This window comes from Athene cunicularia (genome assembly GCF_003259725.1).
Source record: "Athene cunicularia isolate RWA chromosome 1 unlocalized genomic scaffold, athCun1 chr1_part2, whole genome shotgun sequence".
NCBI classification, from domain to species: Eukaryota; Metazoa; Chordata; class Aves; order Strigiformes; family Strigidae; genus Athene; species Athene cunicularia.
The window spans coordinates 1,730,807-1,750,135 of record NW_020799092.1 but is presented as its reverse complement, the minus strand read 5'-3'; the positions used below and the strand labels follow the sequence as shown (position 1 = coordinate 1,750,135).

Sequence of the window (19,329 nt, the reverse complement as noted above, 5' to 3'; positions counted from 1 at the left end):
CAGATCTGTTAAGAAGCAAGGAGCAGACTCTGGGATGCCTCAACTCACTTGGCGGATGGTGTATGTGGGGTTATTGTACAGCACCAGCTGAAAGCCAAATGAGCAGTTAATGATCACACAAGTTCTGAAGACATAGAATGTCATCTGCTGCCCTAAGTAACACTTTGGGGTGAGAAATGATCTTCAGATTCTGTACATTCATTGACCCCTCTGAGAACTGTTTTACAAAGTAGGATAATGGAGGAGTGGTTGTTAACAGAGGCATTAGCTGCTGCAGAGCTGTTCAGCAGCACCAGAAGGATCTCTCTACATGTGCATTTGGTTCTGGAATAAAAGCATACTTTGTGAAGGTGAGCTGAAACAGGTGATTGCTTTCCAAACACTGCCTCCAAGACTGCAGAAGTCTCACAGAAGTGTTCCCATCCTAAAAAGCTCCTTTTCCATCCTTTTAAAATGGCAGATTAAGTTATGTGTATGACTCAGCCGCATTTTCTTGTCCTGTGACTTCAGGCAAGTCACTTCTCTTCAAGTTTTCTGACATGTTTTGGTCATCCAATCCAAAAATGCCACGTGCCTTGTTTAGGAAGATGTGTGTGTGGCACCCTGACAAAATAAGGCTGAGTTGTGTTGAATTGAATGCCCTCCAAACCAACAGCACTCCATGTTTTTAATTCGGCCTGCCTTTGCCCACTGTAAAATAAGGGTAATACAATATTTCTTATAGATGGCAAATATAGTAGTTGATAAATTTTAGAAGATTAACGGAAGGCAGTAATTCAACTGCATGTCAGCACGGGGGGTGGGTAAGGAAAGGGACAGCCCCATTCCTGTCAGGAGCCTGCGCGCCTCCGTCATGGCGGGGCCTCGTTTTGGCGGGAAGGCAACTTCCCCTTCCCCCCCCCCCCCGGCTCCGGCGGGAAAATATCTGCGTCTCTTTCCTCAGGAGGAGGAGGGCGGGCGGACGGGAAGGCAGACAGAGCAGCCGCTTTGGGAGCTCGGATCCCGACGTGCCGGGGTACTGTAGCCATTCACGGCCCCGCGCTCCCAGAGGTGCCCGGGCATGAGCTGTGTTTTAATTATTCTTGTAATTTTGACGGGGAATTTTGGTGCTCTGTGGGGGAGGGAAATTCTGCGCTGCCTCCATTTGAGAACTGAAATTTACATCCCCTGAAGAGGCAGCCGTCAAGGAAAAGCCAAAAAAATCTGTGTGTTGATTAATCATTTATTTTCCTCTGAGTCAATAGATGTGAAATTCCACGGGCGCCCCTCAGGGCAGGCCCCTAACGTGTGGCCCACACTTGGCTCCAGGCAAGTCAGCTGTGATGACGGTCTACTCAAAACGCACTCGTCAAGCCCAACACTACGTGCTGGGGCCAAGTCCCTGTCACACCGACAGTCTATCTTTTGAAAGTAGCACAGCTTGCAGGTCGTGCCCACGTATCCTCATGAATAGCTCCCAGGGCAGTAACAAGAGGGTCAAGGCACCCGACATGGCACAAAAGTGTTTGTGTTTCCTCACAAAGATCCTCCTTTCTTCATGGATTTGCTGCATTGTCTAGACTTTCACCCTTTTATCTTGGTTCATTGTAGGCAGTGGTGCCTGAAATCCTCTGGGTCTTTGGTGTGCCAACACACCAGCAACAGGAGGACCCTCCACTAAACGGGAGGAATTTGTTCATCCCTAAAGCGTTCGGCAGGGTGTGGTATAATTTCTCCATTTTCCCTTGTAGCCTGAAGGAAGGCACAGGTCTGGGTCTGCCTCCTTTTTCTGCTGTGAGATGCCAGTGACGTAAATATGGGGAGTAGGAGAGTAGTCCCAAGCCTGTTCAGCTGTGCTTGGAGGAATGCAGGATTATTATGTGCATTTCAGGAGGATATTTTTAATGGAGAAGGGGGATTGTAATATGATTGTAATGCCTTTTGCATTACTAGTTTTTCTTTCGGTATTTGAAGCTAAGGGGTTGTTAACATCTCTTCAAGTATTTTTAAATTTATGTTTTACTGTAATATTTTTCTGACTGATACAAGGCATGACATGAAGGCATGATTTCTCATTTGATAATTGCCAGGATTGTGAAATAGAAACAAAATATCCTGACACTATCAGAAACAACTGATTTTATAGGAATTTTTTAAATTAAATACTAGCAGAAGTGAATCCATTGTATTTTCACTCCAAAACCCAAATAAAATAATTCTAAAGTTATAATATTTTCTTCCTCACTTCTCTCATCCTCTCTAGACACTATTCTTGCAAACGTATTAGGCAGACCTTGACTATCCATTTAGAAGCTGTAAAAAGCTATTTGCAGATATTTAATCTAAATTATCCCATCTTCTGCTAGATGTAGCTCATCTTGTAGTTTCATAATAAAGCCAACTTACTTTTCATGGATTTTATTAACAAGGATGGCAAACAAACATATATAGACATCTGGGTGAGGTAGTTTACAAAACTTTTAATCAGCCATAGATAGAACAGTGAAGGCAAGCTCACAATTAAGAGAAGCAACCTATACGTTTACAAAACCACAAAAATGATACAGCAGGTTATAAGATCATATTTCTAAGGAACTACTTTGCATTAATTTTTCTTGCATTCGTAACATTTAAGAAGGTCGTATTTTGCTTTTTTATTTAACCATGCTATCAGTAAGTGCCTGTTCCAGTTCTAGGCCTTGATTATAGGAAGTCCCCATAAGGAGGGCAGTGAAGCTGCAGTGGAGTACAGACATGGCAAGTTAACCATGAAAAACCATGAAAGAGACAGTCTGTATATGTTCTTGCATAATAAAAGCCTCAGATTTTTATTACCCTTCCTTTATTCTCTTTATCCAAGTATACTTCCTACAGACATTACTTGCATGTCTTCAGCATTTATTAGGTATTCTGAACTCCAGCAAGAACTTGAAAACAAATACAGCTTTATAGTCTACTCAAGATACATGACTATGGAGTTGTAGCCTTCTCAAATAGCACTGTTTTGTGGGCTGTCACATAAACATGGGGAAGCTGAGATGTTGCAGAGCCTTTGCATGACAACTGTGCTGACTTTTGTTATAAAAATACAGACTGCCTTTAACTTTCTTACCAGAATAAATTCCACTTATGAGAAATCCCCTCCTCCAAACTCCTCTCTGACCCATGATTTTCACAAGGGAATGACATCTATTTTCCTAATACCTGTTAAACCCTTTCTAGCAAACTGGTTCATATGAGAGTAATGCAGTACATTTTCTCCTTTTGGTCTGGTAGGTCCAATAACGAAGAGTTGGAAGAAGAACCCAAGTTTAAATACATATGTGATGGCATACTGAGAAGGTTTGGTAGTCCTTTTACAGACATTTAGTTATTTATTGCCACTCCAATACTATCTTTGCTTTCATTTCCCAGTAGTGATCAATACTTTATTGCCTGTTCTTTCATGATGAAGGCCATGGAGGATCAAGTAGTCCAGGAAGAGCAAGGATACCAGGATGATGAGGTAAATTTATGGTTGATTGAAAAATATGTGCAGCAAATGTTGTTTGAAGGTATTATGATAGTGTTATGAAATCCATGGAGACAGGAGGTCCCCAAAGACCATTAGGGAGTTCAATGTATTTAGAATTTTGTTCCAGTCTAATACCAAGAAATCTTATTCTCCTAGTGCCCATACAGCTTTGCTCTTCAAGTACTCTTCATTAACCTTTCCAAAGCTATGCAGTTTTTAACAGGATGATCATTATTTCTTTATATTTTACACTTCTATATTAAATATATGGGGACTATCAATTAATTTTATACTTCCAAGGAATGGTCATCAGCCTGAAAAGACTGAGGAACTATGTGTTGGGTTTGTATGTGGCAGGGTTTTGGTAGCAGAGGAGGGGGCTACAGCGGTGTCCCCTGTGAGAAGCTTCTCAAAGCTCTCCAGACTCCATGTTGGACCCACCTCTGTGCCAAGGCTGAGCCAATTAGTGATGGTGACCACACCTCTGTGATAACATATTTAAGAAGGGGAACCTGGGAGAGGGAGTTGGAATTGTGAGGGAGACACCTTTGCAAACACTGAGATCAGTGAAAGAAAGGAGGGGGAGGTGTGCTAGAGCAGAGACCCCCGTGTAGCCCATGGTGAGAGGACGGGCTGTTCCCCTGCAGCCCATAGAGGTCCATGGTGGAACAGATGCCCACCTGCAGCCTGTGGGGGACCCCACACCAGAGCAGGTGGCTGCACCAGAAGAAGGCTGAAGAAAGTCCATGGCGGAGCAGTCTTTTGCTGGGAGGACTGCAACACACAGGAGGGACACTGGTGCAATTCATGAAGGGTTGCAGCCTGTAGGAAGGACCTATGTCAGAGAAAGTTCATGGAGGACTGTCTCCTGTGAGAGGGACCCCACACTGGAGTAGGGGAGGAGTGTGAGGAGCCCTTCCCCTGAGGAGGAAGGAGCAGCAGAAATAACATGTGAGGGACTGACCTCAACCCCCATTCCCTGCACCACTATGGAGAAGGAAGGAGAAAAATTGGGAGCAAAGCTGAGCCTGGGAAGAAGGAAGGGGTGGGGAGAAGGTGGTTTTTTTAAGATGTGGTTGTATTTTTCACTGTCCTACTCTGCTGATTGGTAAATTAGTGGTGATGGTGTTCAAATTAACTTGATGTTCCTTTTTCCTTCCCCAGTCAAGTCTGTCTTTAGCCCATGACCATAATGGCTGAGTCAGCCCTCCTTGTCCTTCTGTTGATCCCTGAGCTTTTTGTTTTATTTTCTCATGCCCATCCCTGAGGGGGAAGGAGTGATTGAGTGGCTTCATAGTGCTCAGTTGCCCTCTGGGCTCAAACCAGGACAAACTGTGGCAGGAAAAATTCAAGATGGTAATGATCACAACACAAGTTTTACTAGCACAGCAGAGGATCGCTTGCCTGTGAAGATAACACTTTATGAAGAAGGTGATAGGAAATGCGTAGGGCGCCTTGGCTCACTATGGCTTTGCTTATTTGGGTAGTCCAACAAATTACATATTATTAGAGAAAATAATTTAAATGTTTACAAATTTGAAACAGACACATAGTGAGATAGATGTAATTACAAGAATAAACAAATATAGGGTGTTTTTTTATTCTATTTTTTTAGGAATCCTTTTTTCAGGATATTGACCTGCTACAGAAGCATGGAATTGTAAGTATCAGCAATTACTTTACCACACAGAATTGTCCATATAAAGTTGTTGTAAGGTTATTTCCAAAAGGCTACACACGTTGGTACAAATAACTGAAATTCCTCCTTGCAATAAATCAGGCATATGAAGACATTTTGCCTTTGGTGATAAGTTTTCAGAAAATCTCATTCCCATCAGATTCCTAAATAAAGTGGCAAGATATTCAAAGTATTTAGCACCCAACACTCTTGAAAAACTAACTACTTGCTAATTTATTTGAAAACTGTGTGATAGATTACTTCCTGTTCCTGCCAATCTTTGTAATTACTCCTGCGTTTCTGGAGCCTGTGAAATTACACTGTGACAATTGTCGTTATACTATTTTCAGCATGCTGGTGAAGGGGGTAGAGTGAGAGTGAGGAAAATATTAGTAGCTAGAGAAATAAGTGGTTAGTTTTCTTCAGCAAATATGGATGCCTCTAATGGTTATCATCATCATTATTATCACATAAACATCACCTATTTATTTGAGTTACTATTAGTATATGTTTATCCAGGAGACTGGCTCATGGATCATAACCCTATTATATTCAGTGTTATAGAAGCAGAATAAAAAGTTGGGTTTGCCCAAAGTAATATAAGATTTAACTCTAAGATAAATGACTACAGATACAGATGGGGAGGACACAGACACAATAAGGCATTAGTCAGCACTATAGTTACTGGGCTCAGCCTGTCAGCAGTGTAATTGTTGTCAGCTTTTTATATTGGCAGTTCATTGGCAGTTTTAAAGAGAGTTCTGAAGAAGGCTCATGAGGTTGGGAGCTCTAACCACGGGGCAACATAGGAAAAATACACAAATTCTTGTGTTAAAAATTAAACAAGTTGTCCAAAGAGGCTGACCTCATGAGCTGGAAGGGTGCTGTATTAGCCTGTCAATATTAAACAAGACATGGCATGCAGAGAATGGTACTAACGTAGGGAAGATCTTGGAAATAAAGAGTAATGTCTTAGGCTGTTCTTCGAGCTTAGTAATGGTTTCCTCCTCCTTTTCTTTTTCCTCCCCCCCAAGTGGTTATTCCCACACACTAGGGAAAGATTTTGTTCTCAGCTGTGCCAGTTAAAATCTTTGTGTGAACATATGATGACGCATATTCATTAAATAAATTTGCTTAAAGAAATTTTTTTATGGGTTCAGAATTTTTTCCCTAGAACTAGAGAGAGAAGTATTTTCTAGATATGACAGTGTGGCCACAAAGAGAGTCAGATTAGCACAACCAGGGCTGTGGTTTGACATTCCAAAGTGTTTGGTAGGAATTAAGGTGCTGTGCCCTTGCAGCCTTTGCTGAGAGTTCCTCCCCCTAGAACATGCTATCCCTTCCGGCACATCTGCTTTTGTAGACACAATGTGAACCTGATTTGTGAATGAATTTATCCAAAAATTGTCACAACAAAAAATGTGGTTTAGTTTTTTTATTTGTAAATTCTCAGTCTGATCCCTTTTCCATCTCAGGGGCACACAACTGGGACAGGGCTGCAACACGGGATATAGGCTCAGGACAAGCAGCTGGTGTAAGGGGCAGGCGTGTCAGTATGTTAAGCCAGGAGTACTGCTGAACACTTCGTAGTATTGAATGCTAGTCTAAGGAGGCCTGTACCCTAGGACCTTGGTTGGTACAGAAGATGTTGGTGAAAGGTGTATCTGTGGGAGAAAACATGAATTTCTATAACCAGGTCTACCACACAGAGACTTGTAATGCTGCAGAACACCCTTAAGTTTGATGTCATCAGAAAGATAGAGCCACTGAAGAAACACAGAAGCAGGGTAATGCATTTAAACTTTTGGTCTAGAAAAATCATCTTTGCAGCAGTGGTCTATTATCTTAGTAGAAGACCACAATAAAACAGCTCAATCCTTTTTATATTGCTGTTACATGCTTTTGGGTGGAGGAGTAATTTTTATTTGTGACTTATTTATTTTTAGCTCACTATTCTTATTAATGTAATAATCAAAAAACATATCACAGCATGAGAAATAAGCTTCCAAATGAACATGACTAATTTCGTCTGGAAATGGTAAATTGAAGTATTATCCCACGTTTCACATAGTTTGTTTTCTTGTGAGTAATCTCTTGCTTGCCTTTAAGTTTTAGTGATGTCAGAATCATAAAATGAGGTGAGAGAGGCAAAATGTGTCAGTAGGGTGCTGACTGAAGTCATGTTCTACCCAATTTATGAAAAAAACTAGTGGTTCATTCTAGCCCAAGGTGTCGGTCAGATCTGGAGGGTGTGTGTGTTTTAAACTGGAACTGTGAACACGAAGAAACAGCACAACAGTTAGAGGCAGCATCCAACAATCCTTGAGAGTCAGCTCCCAATTATCCACTATCAGATTATCTGGTTTACAGATGATCTGTGCTAAGGGACCAAGGACGACTGAGCGTTACAGGGTTTAACTAGGCTGGGCTCCACACTATTGGAAATAATCTGTATTGTTTCTTCACTACCAACTTAGATCTAGAAAGACTGACACTGAACAAGTAAAACTGACTGAACCCAAACCACCTTTCTCTCAAAAGCACGAGTATCTCATCTCTGCACCATGACCCCTCACACCAATGTTACCTAAAATTTTCTATTGCTGCTGTCACGAACTAGATAATGGAGAGTTTACTGTGGAACTGTTTCTTTCTTGGTGAAAATATACATATGAATGTATATTAAAATATGTTTCAATGGTTTACTTTGCCTTCTAGTTGTTAACTGTCATGAGTACTCACAGAAGGGAACTTTCTTTGCAGAATGTAGCAGATATTAAAAAACTGAAGTCAGTTGGGATCTGCACGATCAAAGGAATCCAGATGACCACAAGACGGGCTCTGTGCAACGTAAAAGGGCTGTCAGAGGCCAAAGTGGACAAGATTAAAGAAGCTGCAAACAAACTTATTGTAAGCCAGTCACTTTCCTGATAGTTTAAACTTGTTCTGGCCTCTGCAAAATGCTGTGCAACATTTCTCTTAACAGACTTTTTCACCACATCATCAAGATAATTTTGAAAATTATTCTGCTCATTACTCTAAAGGGATAATACTTTATATTCTGCGACAGCCAGACAAATGTTGTGGTGCTTTTCATACCCAACCTGTTGAAATGCTGGGGTTTCAGCCCCAAATTAAGGTTGACATATGGGTGATTCCCACAGCCCTTCACAAAGGGGTGGTGAGTTTACTTTAAGCTTCCCTCTAGGGTGTGGCCAGCCTTGCAGGGAGAGCCATTAGGTAAACGAGCCCCAGGTGTCCCACTTAGGGGTAAAAGCTGGGACCATGTGCAGAAAAGGGTAGTGTCTGTTTGGGTGGTGGATGTACTTTGCAGAGTTTCCTGCTGGGGAAGGACCTCCTGCCTCTCTGGAACTGGGCTCCAGTCAGGTCTGGCTTTTGTAAATGCGGGCTTTGTAGAGATTCAGTACATGGCTTCCTTGGTCTTATGTATTTGGCTTGTTGACTTGGTTGTCTCCTGTCCCTTCTATGGGAAACTGCATTTCACTGTTTAATCCACCTATTGTTGGTTGTGCATTGTTGTTGTTGGGGTCAGTGGGATTGATGTTGATTATGTATAATCTGACTGACTTGTTTGTACCCCCAGCGCTCACCCATGTACTGACCCTTTTGTATCAGATACAATTTGGTTATTGGTTCATCTTTATACTGGCTGTGTCCTTTATGCTAGGCCTAATAATTGGCAAAACACATGTGTAAATGAGGCTAGCATGGAGAGAAGATGTTTATGTGGGATATTGCACTTTACCTTCAGGTTAAAGCTAAAATAAACTTCTCATGTTGTCTTTGGTCTTCCTTAGGAACCAGGCTTCCTGACTGCCTTTGAGTACAGTGAAAAACGGAAGATGGTATTTCATATTACTACTGGCAGCCAGGAATTTGAGTAAGCTTATCTCTACTTAAATCATTCCTCAGTCCAAATTGTTGCCTTTAATGAGACACAAAAATATAAAGGAATAAATATACAGCTAGGACATGTAGGTTACCTTGCATCTGCAGCTAGTGCTGGCTCAAAGATGCCCACATCAGTAAGTAACAAAACCAAGCCTTTTTCTGAGGGGAAACTAGACTTCATACAGTCATTGTAAGTAAACAGAGTTTGCATCCAGAAATCCTAAGTGTATCATCATTTTTTTCACTGGGTCAAAACAACCTGCAGGTTGCAGGTCAAAATTATGTCTTCAAGACCTCCCTTGACATATTTTTATGTAATGTTATCTTTTCAAAGGTATTTTCTTTTTTTTTGTTTTTTTCCAGTAACAATTTCTATAGATCTTTCTCTTGCATACAGAAAGGGTGGTTAAGACAGAATTAATTCTTTATGAATCAGCAATCATTTAGGGCCCTGCACTTAATGTGTTTGTAAATTCGCAGTATACATATGAGGGAGGTACTTTAGGACAGAAATAACTTTTTTTTTTTTTTTTTTTTTTTTTTTTACTTTTGTCTTGTGATTCTGTGGGTTTAACTATACCATAATCCTCTCCCTTTCTCCAGTAAACTTCTGGGTGGTGGGATTGAAAGCATGGCAATCACTGAGGCCTTTGGAGGTGAGAAAACCGTATTAAATGAATATTACTGAACAAAGAGTTACAACTCAGTTTAGAGTTTAAATCACACTGGATTACTTCTGTCAAATTTATCACCTTGTAGTCATGAGTACCTGCATGAGTGTAAGAAGAAAGAAAACACTTCTCAGTGTTTTCCCCTTTTCCCTCTTCATTCGCTTGCAGATTAAGTTTGAGCTGAGTAATCATTAGATTTGGGACATGCTGATTCAGTACAACATAGCATTATTAATACTATTACTAATGTGTCATATAGGAAGGATTTCCCAGATGCAATCTGTGTTCCTTTCCAGTAACAAAAAAGCCACAAAATATATTTATGCACACTTAAGATACGTTGCATTTCATATAAGATTTTGGAATGACAATTAAGCTACTGTTATTGTAAATTTGATCAGTTAGTGGTTAACAGTTCAACAATAGGGTTCATAAAACACAGTATCTTCCCTTTAGAAAAGATAAACTGGAGACTAACCTAATTTGATATAATGAGATTAATAAACTCATAAGCTTCTCCTTGATCATTTTACTGAAAATGAAACTGGGCCACGTCAGTGGAATCAACCATTTCTTCCCACCACCCCCCTGTCCCCAGTTAACACTTTTCCACAGGTGCCATGTGGTTTTAACTTCCACACAGAAAAGAATAAATTACTTTAGAAGTCAAGCATGATCAAATTAAACCATTTCAGATTTTGCTTTTCAGGTAACACATTTATACTGCACAGAATATGATTTACAAATTGGGGTTAAATGATTTTAAAAGGTAGAGATAGATGAGAATTTTGTAAGTAAGAGTGTTTCTAACTGCAGTAACTTCTGAATCTGGCTAACTCAGAAAAAGATACCCTGACCCTTTTTTTTTCTTATTATTTAACAGAGTTCCGGACAGGCAAAACTCAGCTATCTCACACCCTTTGTGGTAGGTGTAATACCTGAAAGAAAGAGCTTTTTCTTCTGAGTGAATCCATTCTTTAAAACTATATCAGAATTAAACACACAGAGATAAGTTAGAATGCTTTATCTCTAGAAATACAGTGAAACAGACTTTGGTGACTTTTACCCCCATTAATTGTGTTTGAGAACTCATGTAAATGATTACTTTTCAATGTTGCTCACATCAATGTAAGTTTTGCCATAAGGAGAGAGAAGATGACTGTCTTAGAGATCGCAGTGAAACACACCATCTAGAACAGCAGAGCACAAATATGGCCTACAGGTGGATGGGGCATTGCTCAGAAAAGGGCACAGGCAAGATTCTTTCTCAGCAACTCTTTTTACTTTCCTGGTTTCAAGAGGTTTTGCTGAATATGACATTCTGAAAGGGCACTGAAAGAATACTACTGGCTGACAGTAACTGGATAAACAAAGATTTTGGCAATCACCCTATTCAGGCAGTGCCAAATACAGCAGGACTCTGATTTCTCAGCGACATCTCTCAATGTGTAAATAGTAACTAATATAACTGTTAATGCTGCTGAAATATAGTTACCAGACACTGGGTAGGCAAACATTCCCTTAAATGAACCCTATATTATAAAGGAAATCATAGCACCTTCTAGAAAAATAAGGCCTCTTCTATTTAGTACAGTCTAATGGTCAGCAGAGTCATACCTTTTTGCATGAATGACTACAACTGAATTGAGTTTAGCTTATTCACTCCTAAGAGACTAAACCCACAATTGGTAACTATTCACATATCAGGAAAAATTCATATCTAAAGAATTTTTGATCATATGAGTTACAGCTGGAAAAAAAAACCCCTACTAAATCAATATCACTAATTTGGGCAGAGGATTAAGAGGATGTTTTGTGCGTAACAATTTAATAATATCCTTACCTATTTGCAATATAAAATATAGAGATTTAGTGATGGTACTGAGTAAAACACAATTTTGACACCATTAATCTCATCTGATCTGCAGTTGAGAAAAGTAGCTTTAATTTCTTCTCAAGAAGGCAGTAAGACTTGAGATACCAGTGATTTCCACATTGATTAAAAGTTGTAGTTCTTTGTGATATGGATAAGCAGTCATATTTTATTAAAAACTAATAATAGTGGGAGTAAGAAAATATTTTTCCCACTTTTTCATTTTGATCTTCTATGATTTACTGTAGTGACAGCTCAGCTTCCAGGACCAAATGGCTACACGGGTGGAAAGATTATCTTCATTGATACTGAAAACACTTTGTATCTTTTGGACTATTAAAAGCTACAGGTACCATGATCTGGAAAGACAGTTCATTTTGTTATAGGCAAGTAGGAGGCTCCAGATATAATTTCATACATGTAAAACATTGTAACTGACACAGAAAGCCTGGAGCACAGTGTGTAGTGGCTCACAAAGCAGTGACATTTTTCTCTGTTATTTGATGTAATCCAACCTGGAAAACTTAAGAGTTAGGATACTGATTTTAACTGTTTTTTTGAGATCTAATATGCCTCCTACAGGTGATAGAAGCTTTTCTGTTTACTTCAAGAGAAATTAATCTAAGAACTAACCACTATTTTTAACACTTCATATCTGTGATAGACTGTGTATAAATAGGTTTTGCTCATGGCTAAATTCCTAGAGCATAGATATTCCTATGCCGTGTGTGTCCCCGTCCCCCACCCCCCAAACCCTAAACACAAAACAATTCTCATCGTGAACTCTAAGCTATCTTAAGTACATGGGACAGTGTGAAGAGAAAAAGTCAGTCTTCTCTAGGATCAAAATAAATATTCTTTATTGTTTTTCCATAGTTCTATTTTGGAACAGAGTTTTATTGTTTTCAGAGCGTGGTTTGTATAAAGAGAAATCCTTAACTCTAATGTCAGCCGACCAGACCGCCTTCGTGACATTGCTGATCGCTTCAATGTTGATCACGATGCAGTACTCGACAATGTGCTGTATGCACGTGCATATACTAGTAAGACCATTATTGCAGCTGACATGGTATCTATGTTTTTTATTTAAGGCTCCTGTTTTAACAGTTCTCAGTTTATTAACTGGAATTTCTCACTGAAGATCATAAATAATGTTTTGCTGCAAACAAAATACGTCATAAGCTTGCTTCTGTTTTCTATTGCTGGTGTTGTACACTGAACAGACTTGCTCAATAAGTATCCCAACTCAGCAGCACAGTGTTTTGCACTTTGCCACAACATTAAATGAACTCTGCCATGTATATAATGAGTGTCAGCATAGCATCTTAGTAAGAGAAGCACCAATTAATGTAACCATGACTGCCTGAATGCAAGCTAATTCTATAAATGTTGAGATTCTTTATGGTCTTGAGAATGGAACTTTATAGGGACAGCTCCAACACACTCTCACAAGACACTGCATTAAAACTTCAAGAAAGTTTTGAATGGGACTTTGAAAGTACAATATGAACATGAACAACATCATTAATACAATTTATGTGTGTCATTTAATTCAACATTAAATTCAAATGTTTATATTGCTTTAAGTTGTCTTCATGCATAGTTTTGTTGTGAAGCTTTTCACAAAGAAGTTGTTTTACCTGGTCAAGTGGAAACTGGAACCTGCAGAAAGACAGGCACTGGTGGGTATTGTGCAGGTAGCTTGTTATTGGGCACTGGATTCAAAACTGCCGGCAGTGAAAATTAAATGCCTGCGCTGTTTATAAGTGAAATCTTAAAATGCAGGCTTTTGTTCCTTCAGAGGTCTTTCTGGTCCTAATTTCACTTGACAACTGTACTTCCCACCAGGTGAACACCAGATGGAATTACTTGACTATGTAGCAGCCAAGTTCCATGAGGAAGCGGGTATCTTCAAGCTATTGGTACAAGACTGATTTTTTTTCTGTATGCTTACTGCTTTCAAAATATATTTTCCTATTTTCTTTCACTATATTTACTTATCTAGCATAATTACAATGCAGATCATTGACTCCATAATGGCACTTTTCCGTGTGGATTTCAGTGGTCGTGGAGAGTTGGCTGAACGACAACAAAAACTCGCTCAGATGCTGTCAAGGCTCCAAAAAATATCAGAAGGTAAGGGAAACATTGCAAAATTTGGAAAGCATGGACTGGACTTACTGAAACAGTAGCTGTTGGTGGCACAACCACCTAGTAGTCTGAGAGTATTATCAATCAAGCCCAGGAATCTTTCCTCATTTTACACCTCTGTCAGTTACCAAAAAGATCAAATTGATAATACACTTTTTCAAGATGACAGATTAAGGAATCTTTAGAACTATTCAACGTTTAGGCTCTTCCTAGAAATACTGTTAAGAGACATCCTAAATGAGAGAACAGGTTGTAGAACTGAACAAATATCCAGTAAGAGAAATTGTCTTCCCCAAATTTCAACACAGTAAACATGAAGAATAGAAAAAAAGGATGAAAGCACAGGGAGATAGAAATGCCATGCCCATTGTCGTGTTCCCAGTATTTTGCAATGCTCTGAGGGATGCTAACAGGCTACATAGGGTTCCTCCTCTTTGGAAGAAAATATTGATAAGGAATGAGTAATTTTATTTTTTTCATGCAGCAAATAGAGGAAAAATAAAAAGGCAAACCAATAAAGTGAGGGAGAGAGGGCTGAGGGCAGGGAGCCAACAGAGAACATGGGAACTGAGAAAGACTTATTCAGTGGAATTCTGAAAAGTGCTCATTTTTGGCCTAAGTATTACAGCTGAAGTCACACAGGAGCAAGTTTAGGCTGTCTCCTGATTAACTCCAGCCATCAGACATAAAGAATATTTACTTCTCTTTCATTTGGAATTTGAAGTGCTTCAGCAGCAGCCTTGATTTTTACCAAGGCTTGGAGAATATTTCAGAATTCTAACTGGATACATTCCACCTCTTTGCATTGTTTTCTATTGCAGAATATAATGTGGCTGTGTTTGTGACGAACCAGATGACTGCTGATCCAGGAGCAACTATGACGTAAGATAATTTTTCTCTCTCTTTTTAAAAAAAAATTCTTCTCTTTTGTATTACATATGTAACAGACATGACAACTGAGATTGTATAGAGCAAGAGGCATCAAAATAAAGGTTCAGATCGGTCAGCGGTCCCTCTAGTATGATGAATCATTCATGGCTGACACCTATAGGTTTCTCTGTTTCATAATGAGTTTTTCTCATGTTTATCTGCTGCCTGGTATGATGGCTTCTTTCACTGTGACCTGAACGATGAGAACAAGCCATAAAAAGTATTGAAAAAGCACTCTATTTTCTTTTGGAGCAGTTCATAGTTTAAGGGGTGTATTTCCTGAGCCTCTTCAATTTAATGAGAGGAAAACTAATGCCAACATTGAACATCTGAATATACTGAACATCTCATATATTGAGGCATGTTAAAGTCCTTTTTTGATATATTTACCTATTTATTATTCATTACTGAGTTCAATATACCGCGTCTGACAGTTAATCACAGTATTAACCTATGAAATTCGCACAGTGAATCATCACAATTTTCTTGTTAATTTAGCTTTCAGGCGGACCCAAAAAAGCCCATTGGGGGCCACATCCTTGCTCATGCTTCGACTACCAGGATTAGTTTGAGGAAAGGGAGAGGGGAGCTGCGTATTGCAAAGATATACGACAGGTAAATCACCCTTTCTTCACAGGAAGGAAGCTATGTTACCAGCAACTCTTAAGGTGACAAAGTTAAGGTGACAAACTTAACAGCTTGACAGCTGATTCATGGTTTCAAACTAACCTGGTTTCTGGATGGTCAACTGAGAGAAAATCTGAAAGGACACACTAACAGACTTAAAGTTGTCTTGCATATCGCATATATTAAATTATGTAATATTTCATCATAAATCCTACTATTAGATGCTCATCTCTTAAAGACCATCAAATAGTTTGGTAAGACTGGTAGTCCCTTGGCAAGGAAAATTCCAGAGCTGTTAAATTACTAAGTTTTGCTGATACAATTAGTATCACTTTACCTTGTAAGCTGTGACAGAATGACAAGTCATTAAAAATTGTACTAATGAAACTGCATGGAGAGACCAGCATTTCTGGTCAGGAACTGAGAAACTGAAATGAGAGTTTGCACAGACAAAATCTTTCCTTCTCCTGCACCTTCTCCATTCTCCTTCCTTGTGTTTGTTATCTTCCAAGAGGTGGATTTTACATTTTCTGATCTTGACAATCAATATTGATCACATTCTAGTTTGCACATAGGTATAAAGACATTGAAGTATTACAGGTTGCTTATGCTTGCAACATTTTGGAGATTGTTTCATTACTTCATTTAACATAGGGAAACCCACAAGTTTCTTGTTTCTTTTTTACTCCCAGCCCTGAGATGCCTGAAAATGAAGCCACATTTGCAATAACTGCTGGAGGGATTGGGGATGCCAAAGAATAGGCAGAAAACCAATGTAAATTTATAGCTGAAACCCACCTGAGCAGTTGGGATAAAGATTTGTGCAAGGTTACCAACTGCCTGACTGCATTTTTATCTTTTGGGAACCATTTAAGGTATTCTGGGAGAACATTGGGATGGACTCTGTACAGTTCAGCTTTATTGATCTGAATAGAATTTGGTTCATTTAGAGTCTTCATTTTTCACTTAAACTTTCAGCAGACAAAGATTTAAGAAATAAACTTGTTAATTGTTCAAAAAATCCTCTTCCTATATTTTTCAAAAATCAAATGTGTCTTCACATGACATTACTATACTCTTTTTTAGTTTCTTTCAAAGACAGTGTCTATGTGGTAGAATAGTGTGAAATGGAACAGAATTGGAATAAAGTCAGTTATAAAACTGACATAAATAGATGGAAAAGGCAGTGGCATGAGCAACAGCCCAAGACCTTGATGGAGTCTTATGACCAGTAGAACAATAAATTACCTTAAAAATATGTTTTTAGGTGTTTTTGTCCACTAGATAATTTTTGTATTTTTGTTTAGCCTTTTCTGCTTTTTGGAGAGAATGTTTTAAAACTGTTCTTATTAAAGTTAAAAATAAAGATTATGAATTGGAAGAGTACTCTGCTTATATCTGGGTGCTTTGAATCAAACCTTACTCTCAATTATCTCAGTGACCTTTCAAGAGAGAAATAAACCAGGTGCAACCCAACATTTTAAACCCTTTTGTCTAGTTCTATAAAGAAACAAACTTTATATAATTGCCTTGTCAGTCTAATTATTATTAAATAATATTAAATATTATTATTAAAAAGCACAGAAAAACAAAACCAGTAGCTAGATAGGGAAGGGGGGCTGGCATTGTTACATACATGGAGGGAAAGGCAGTTATGACTTGGCTTGCTGGGGCAGCATGCTGCCTGGCCTGCCAGCACAGGCATAGCTCTGAACTAGCCAGAGATGTGTGTCATGGGCGGCAAAAGAAGCAGCTGGGAGTAAAGACAGAAATGGGGGATCAGGGGACAAAATATGAATTCTGTTTACATTACCTGCAATGCTCACAGAATTGCTTGTTTTTAAAATAAACTCAATTTTTATATTAGATGCTTTAGGGGAATGCTTAACTTTGTCCTCTTGTATGAGTGCTAATTAGACTGGGTCTAAACTTGGCAACGGGTTAGAGAGATTGTCCTCACTGATACAAGAATTTTTTCATTTAGATTAACTAATGCATGTAAGATAACATGAAGTAAAAAGGCAGTGATGACCAGAAATTCATCCAAGAAAAGCCTGACACTGTAACCAGTTTACCTTGTGACAGAGCTAGAGTTTACCTTCCTTGAGTGGCTTCTTAACACCATCTTTGACATTTTTCCTGAGGCAAAGCACTATTTTTCATAGTAGAGAGAAGTCCAGAGAGACAAAGGCAGGGAGGTTGACTGATCTGAGGGAGCCAGAAATGGACCAGCTGTTGAGATTTAACATAACAAATAACCTTTGCATGTGCCAGTCTTTCCCACACCAGGCTTTCGTTTGTAATGGCCAAGCACCAAGTGTCAGCGAGAGCTTACAGTGTCACTTGACTCCCACCCCCTTAGAAAGGCCCAAGTTTCTTCCAACGTCTTATTTTAAGCTCCAAGACTGCTTTTTGCTTTCTCACATATGCCATACATATAGCAAGTAAATCTAAAATGGTAAACAATCTGTGTCTTGTTCCAGGCCAAGTTATTTGTTTCAGGGGTATAAAATTAAAGGGGATTCACTTTATCTTGTGCCAATATAACTGATTTTTGATACTCTGACAATGCAGAAAGCACTGAGCACGATGGCAGTTTGGGCCAAAATTTGGGTGGTGCCTGCAGACCACGCAGCTGACATGGCTTCCTGTGTCAGGACAAAAGAACTTACAGCCAACGCCACATAATCGCCTCAAGGCTTACTTTATCTTTTAGGTAGGAGTCTCAGGTTGATCCAGGGAGTCGAACGCTAGCAGCCATAAACAGGGCATCTCTGCTGTGCCTGGTGTCCTTCGGGTACTTCTGATCATGTCTTCTCTCACTTGCAGTTAACAACATATTGGGTGAATTTGTTTACTTTCTGGAGAGGTTGCCATGAACCTCCTGTAGCTGCAGAGGGGGGTGTGTGACCGGGTGGTTGCCGGCAGGACCCACGTCGAGGCCCGTTATGCCATTCTGTCTCGGCCTCCTGGCACTCAGGCAAAAGAAAGCATCATGGCTGCTGTCACTCCCGCTCCCGCCTCAGCGCCGCGCCAAGATCCCCCCCAGTCATCTGTCAGGGAAAAAAGCGGAGGAAAAACCCCGACCAGCCGGACCCGTGCGGCCTTGCCGGCGCCACCGCAGAGGCCCGAGAGGCCGCTCCCCGCCCGCCGTATCACGCCGGGCCGCCGCCCCGCGTCCCCGTTATTGTCTCCCCATCACCGCTGCCACCCTCCACGGGGCCAGCCGGCCCGTAGGCGAAAGGCTGTATTCTCCAAACCTGACTACGCTGCAAAATTAACGTAATCCTCCGACCCTCCGCCAACCCTGCCTGCACAACCCGCGGAAGAATTTTACGCAAAGCACACGGGCTCTTCCTGCCCTACGCCAGCCTGAGTTACGCAATTTGCGTACGCCATGTACTTACGTAACGTACGCCTCGGCCTAGGTTTTCCTTACCGCCCAGAAGGGGTTACGGGGTTGACTCCTTGCGTAGCAGACTTTGAGGAATAGGGAGAGCGTTACTCTCCTCCCTCCCTTCCTCACGCGGGGGCCCGACTCAAGTAAAGAACACTACGCACCTTTCATATCCTGTCTTCCATGCAGTGCAGTGTTTCGTCAAGCGAACTGAGGGCGTAGTTGGTTTCCGGGAATAGGCGTAGGTATTTTCGAGGGCCGCAGTTTGCGCAGCATTGGGTCGCCCGTAACGTAACTGAAGCGGGTTGGGGCAGCGGCAGCCATTTTGTGCCGGGAGCCCGGAGGAAGAAGACGCTGGTGTCTCCACACTTCACGGGCCCTGGAGCCGACCGAGAGCCCCGCCGTTCCCTCCGCCGACGTCCAGCGGGTCTCTGACCCACTGACCACCTCTTCTCCTTTTGTATCCCACCAAAGAAGCGAGGTGGCGCAAAGCGATTCCTCCGAGACACAGCCGCCCCTGGCTGGACCGTCTCCTCGTACCCCCAGTCCCTCGCCGTCCCCACGGCCTGCGTTCCGCTGCCTTTCTCCCACCCCTCC

At 40.6% G+C, this 19,329-nt stretch overlaps 1 protein-coding gene and 1 long non-coding RNA gene across 4 annotated transcripts; one reads left to right on the top strand and one right to left on the bottom strand.

Annotated features, from left to right (window-relative positions):
• Positions 1-30: 30 nt before the first annotated feature.
• DMC1 (DNA meiotic recombinase 1) lies at positions 31-16,770 on the top strand. 3 transcript variants are annotated; one of them, XM_026868280.1, is made up of 14 exons: positions 31-60; positions 3,394-3,484; positions 5,109-5,153; positions 7,935-8,081; positions 8,990-9,072; positions 9,687-9,739; positions 10,638-10,679; positions 11,876-11,948; positions 12,579-12,670; positions 13,476-13,549; positions 13,649-13,763; positions 14,600-14,660; positions 15,207-15,323; positions 16,028-16,770. In XM_026868280.1, the coding sequence occupies exons 1-14, from the start codon at positions 35-37 to the stop codon at positions 16,095-16,097; spliced, it is 1,089 nt and encodes a 362-aa protein (XP_026724081.1). In that variant the 5' UTR covers positions 31-34; the 3' UTR covers positions 16,098-16,770. The 3 variants fall into 3 exon arrangements, with proteins under 3 accessions (XP_026724081.1, XP_026724082.1, XP_026724083.1); XM_026868281.1 differs by lacking the exon at positions 31-60 and adding an exon at positions 998-1,698 and having other exon boundaries at positions 3,397-3,484; XM_026868282.1 differs by lacking the exon at positions 31-60 and adding an exon at positions 998-1,698.
• Positions 7,215-17,083, bottom strand: LOC113491393. Its single transcript, XR_003400392.1, has 3 exons — positions 16,972-17,083; positions 10,877-10,944; positions 7,215-7,551 (listed from the first exon to the last, which is right to left on the bottom strand). It is a non-coding gene; the product is annotated as an uncharacterized LOC113491393 (long non-coding RNA).
• Between the last annotated feature and the right edge of the window lie 2,246 nt (positions 17,084-19,329).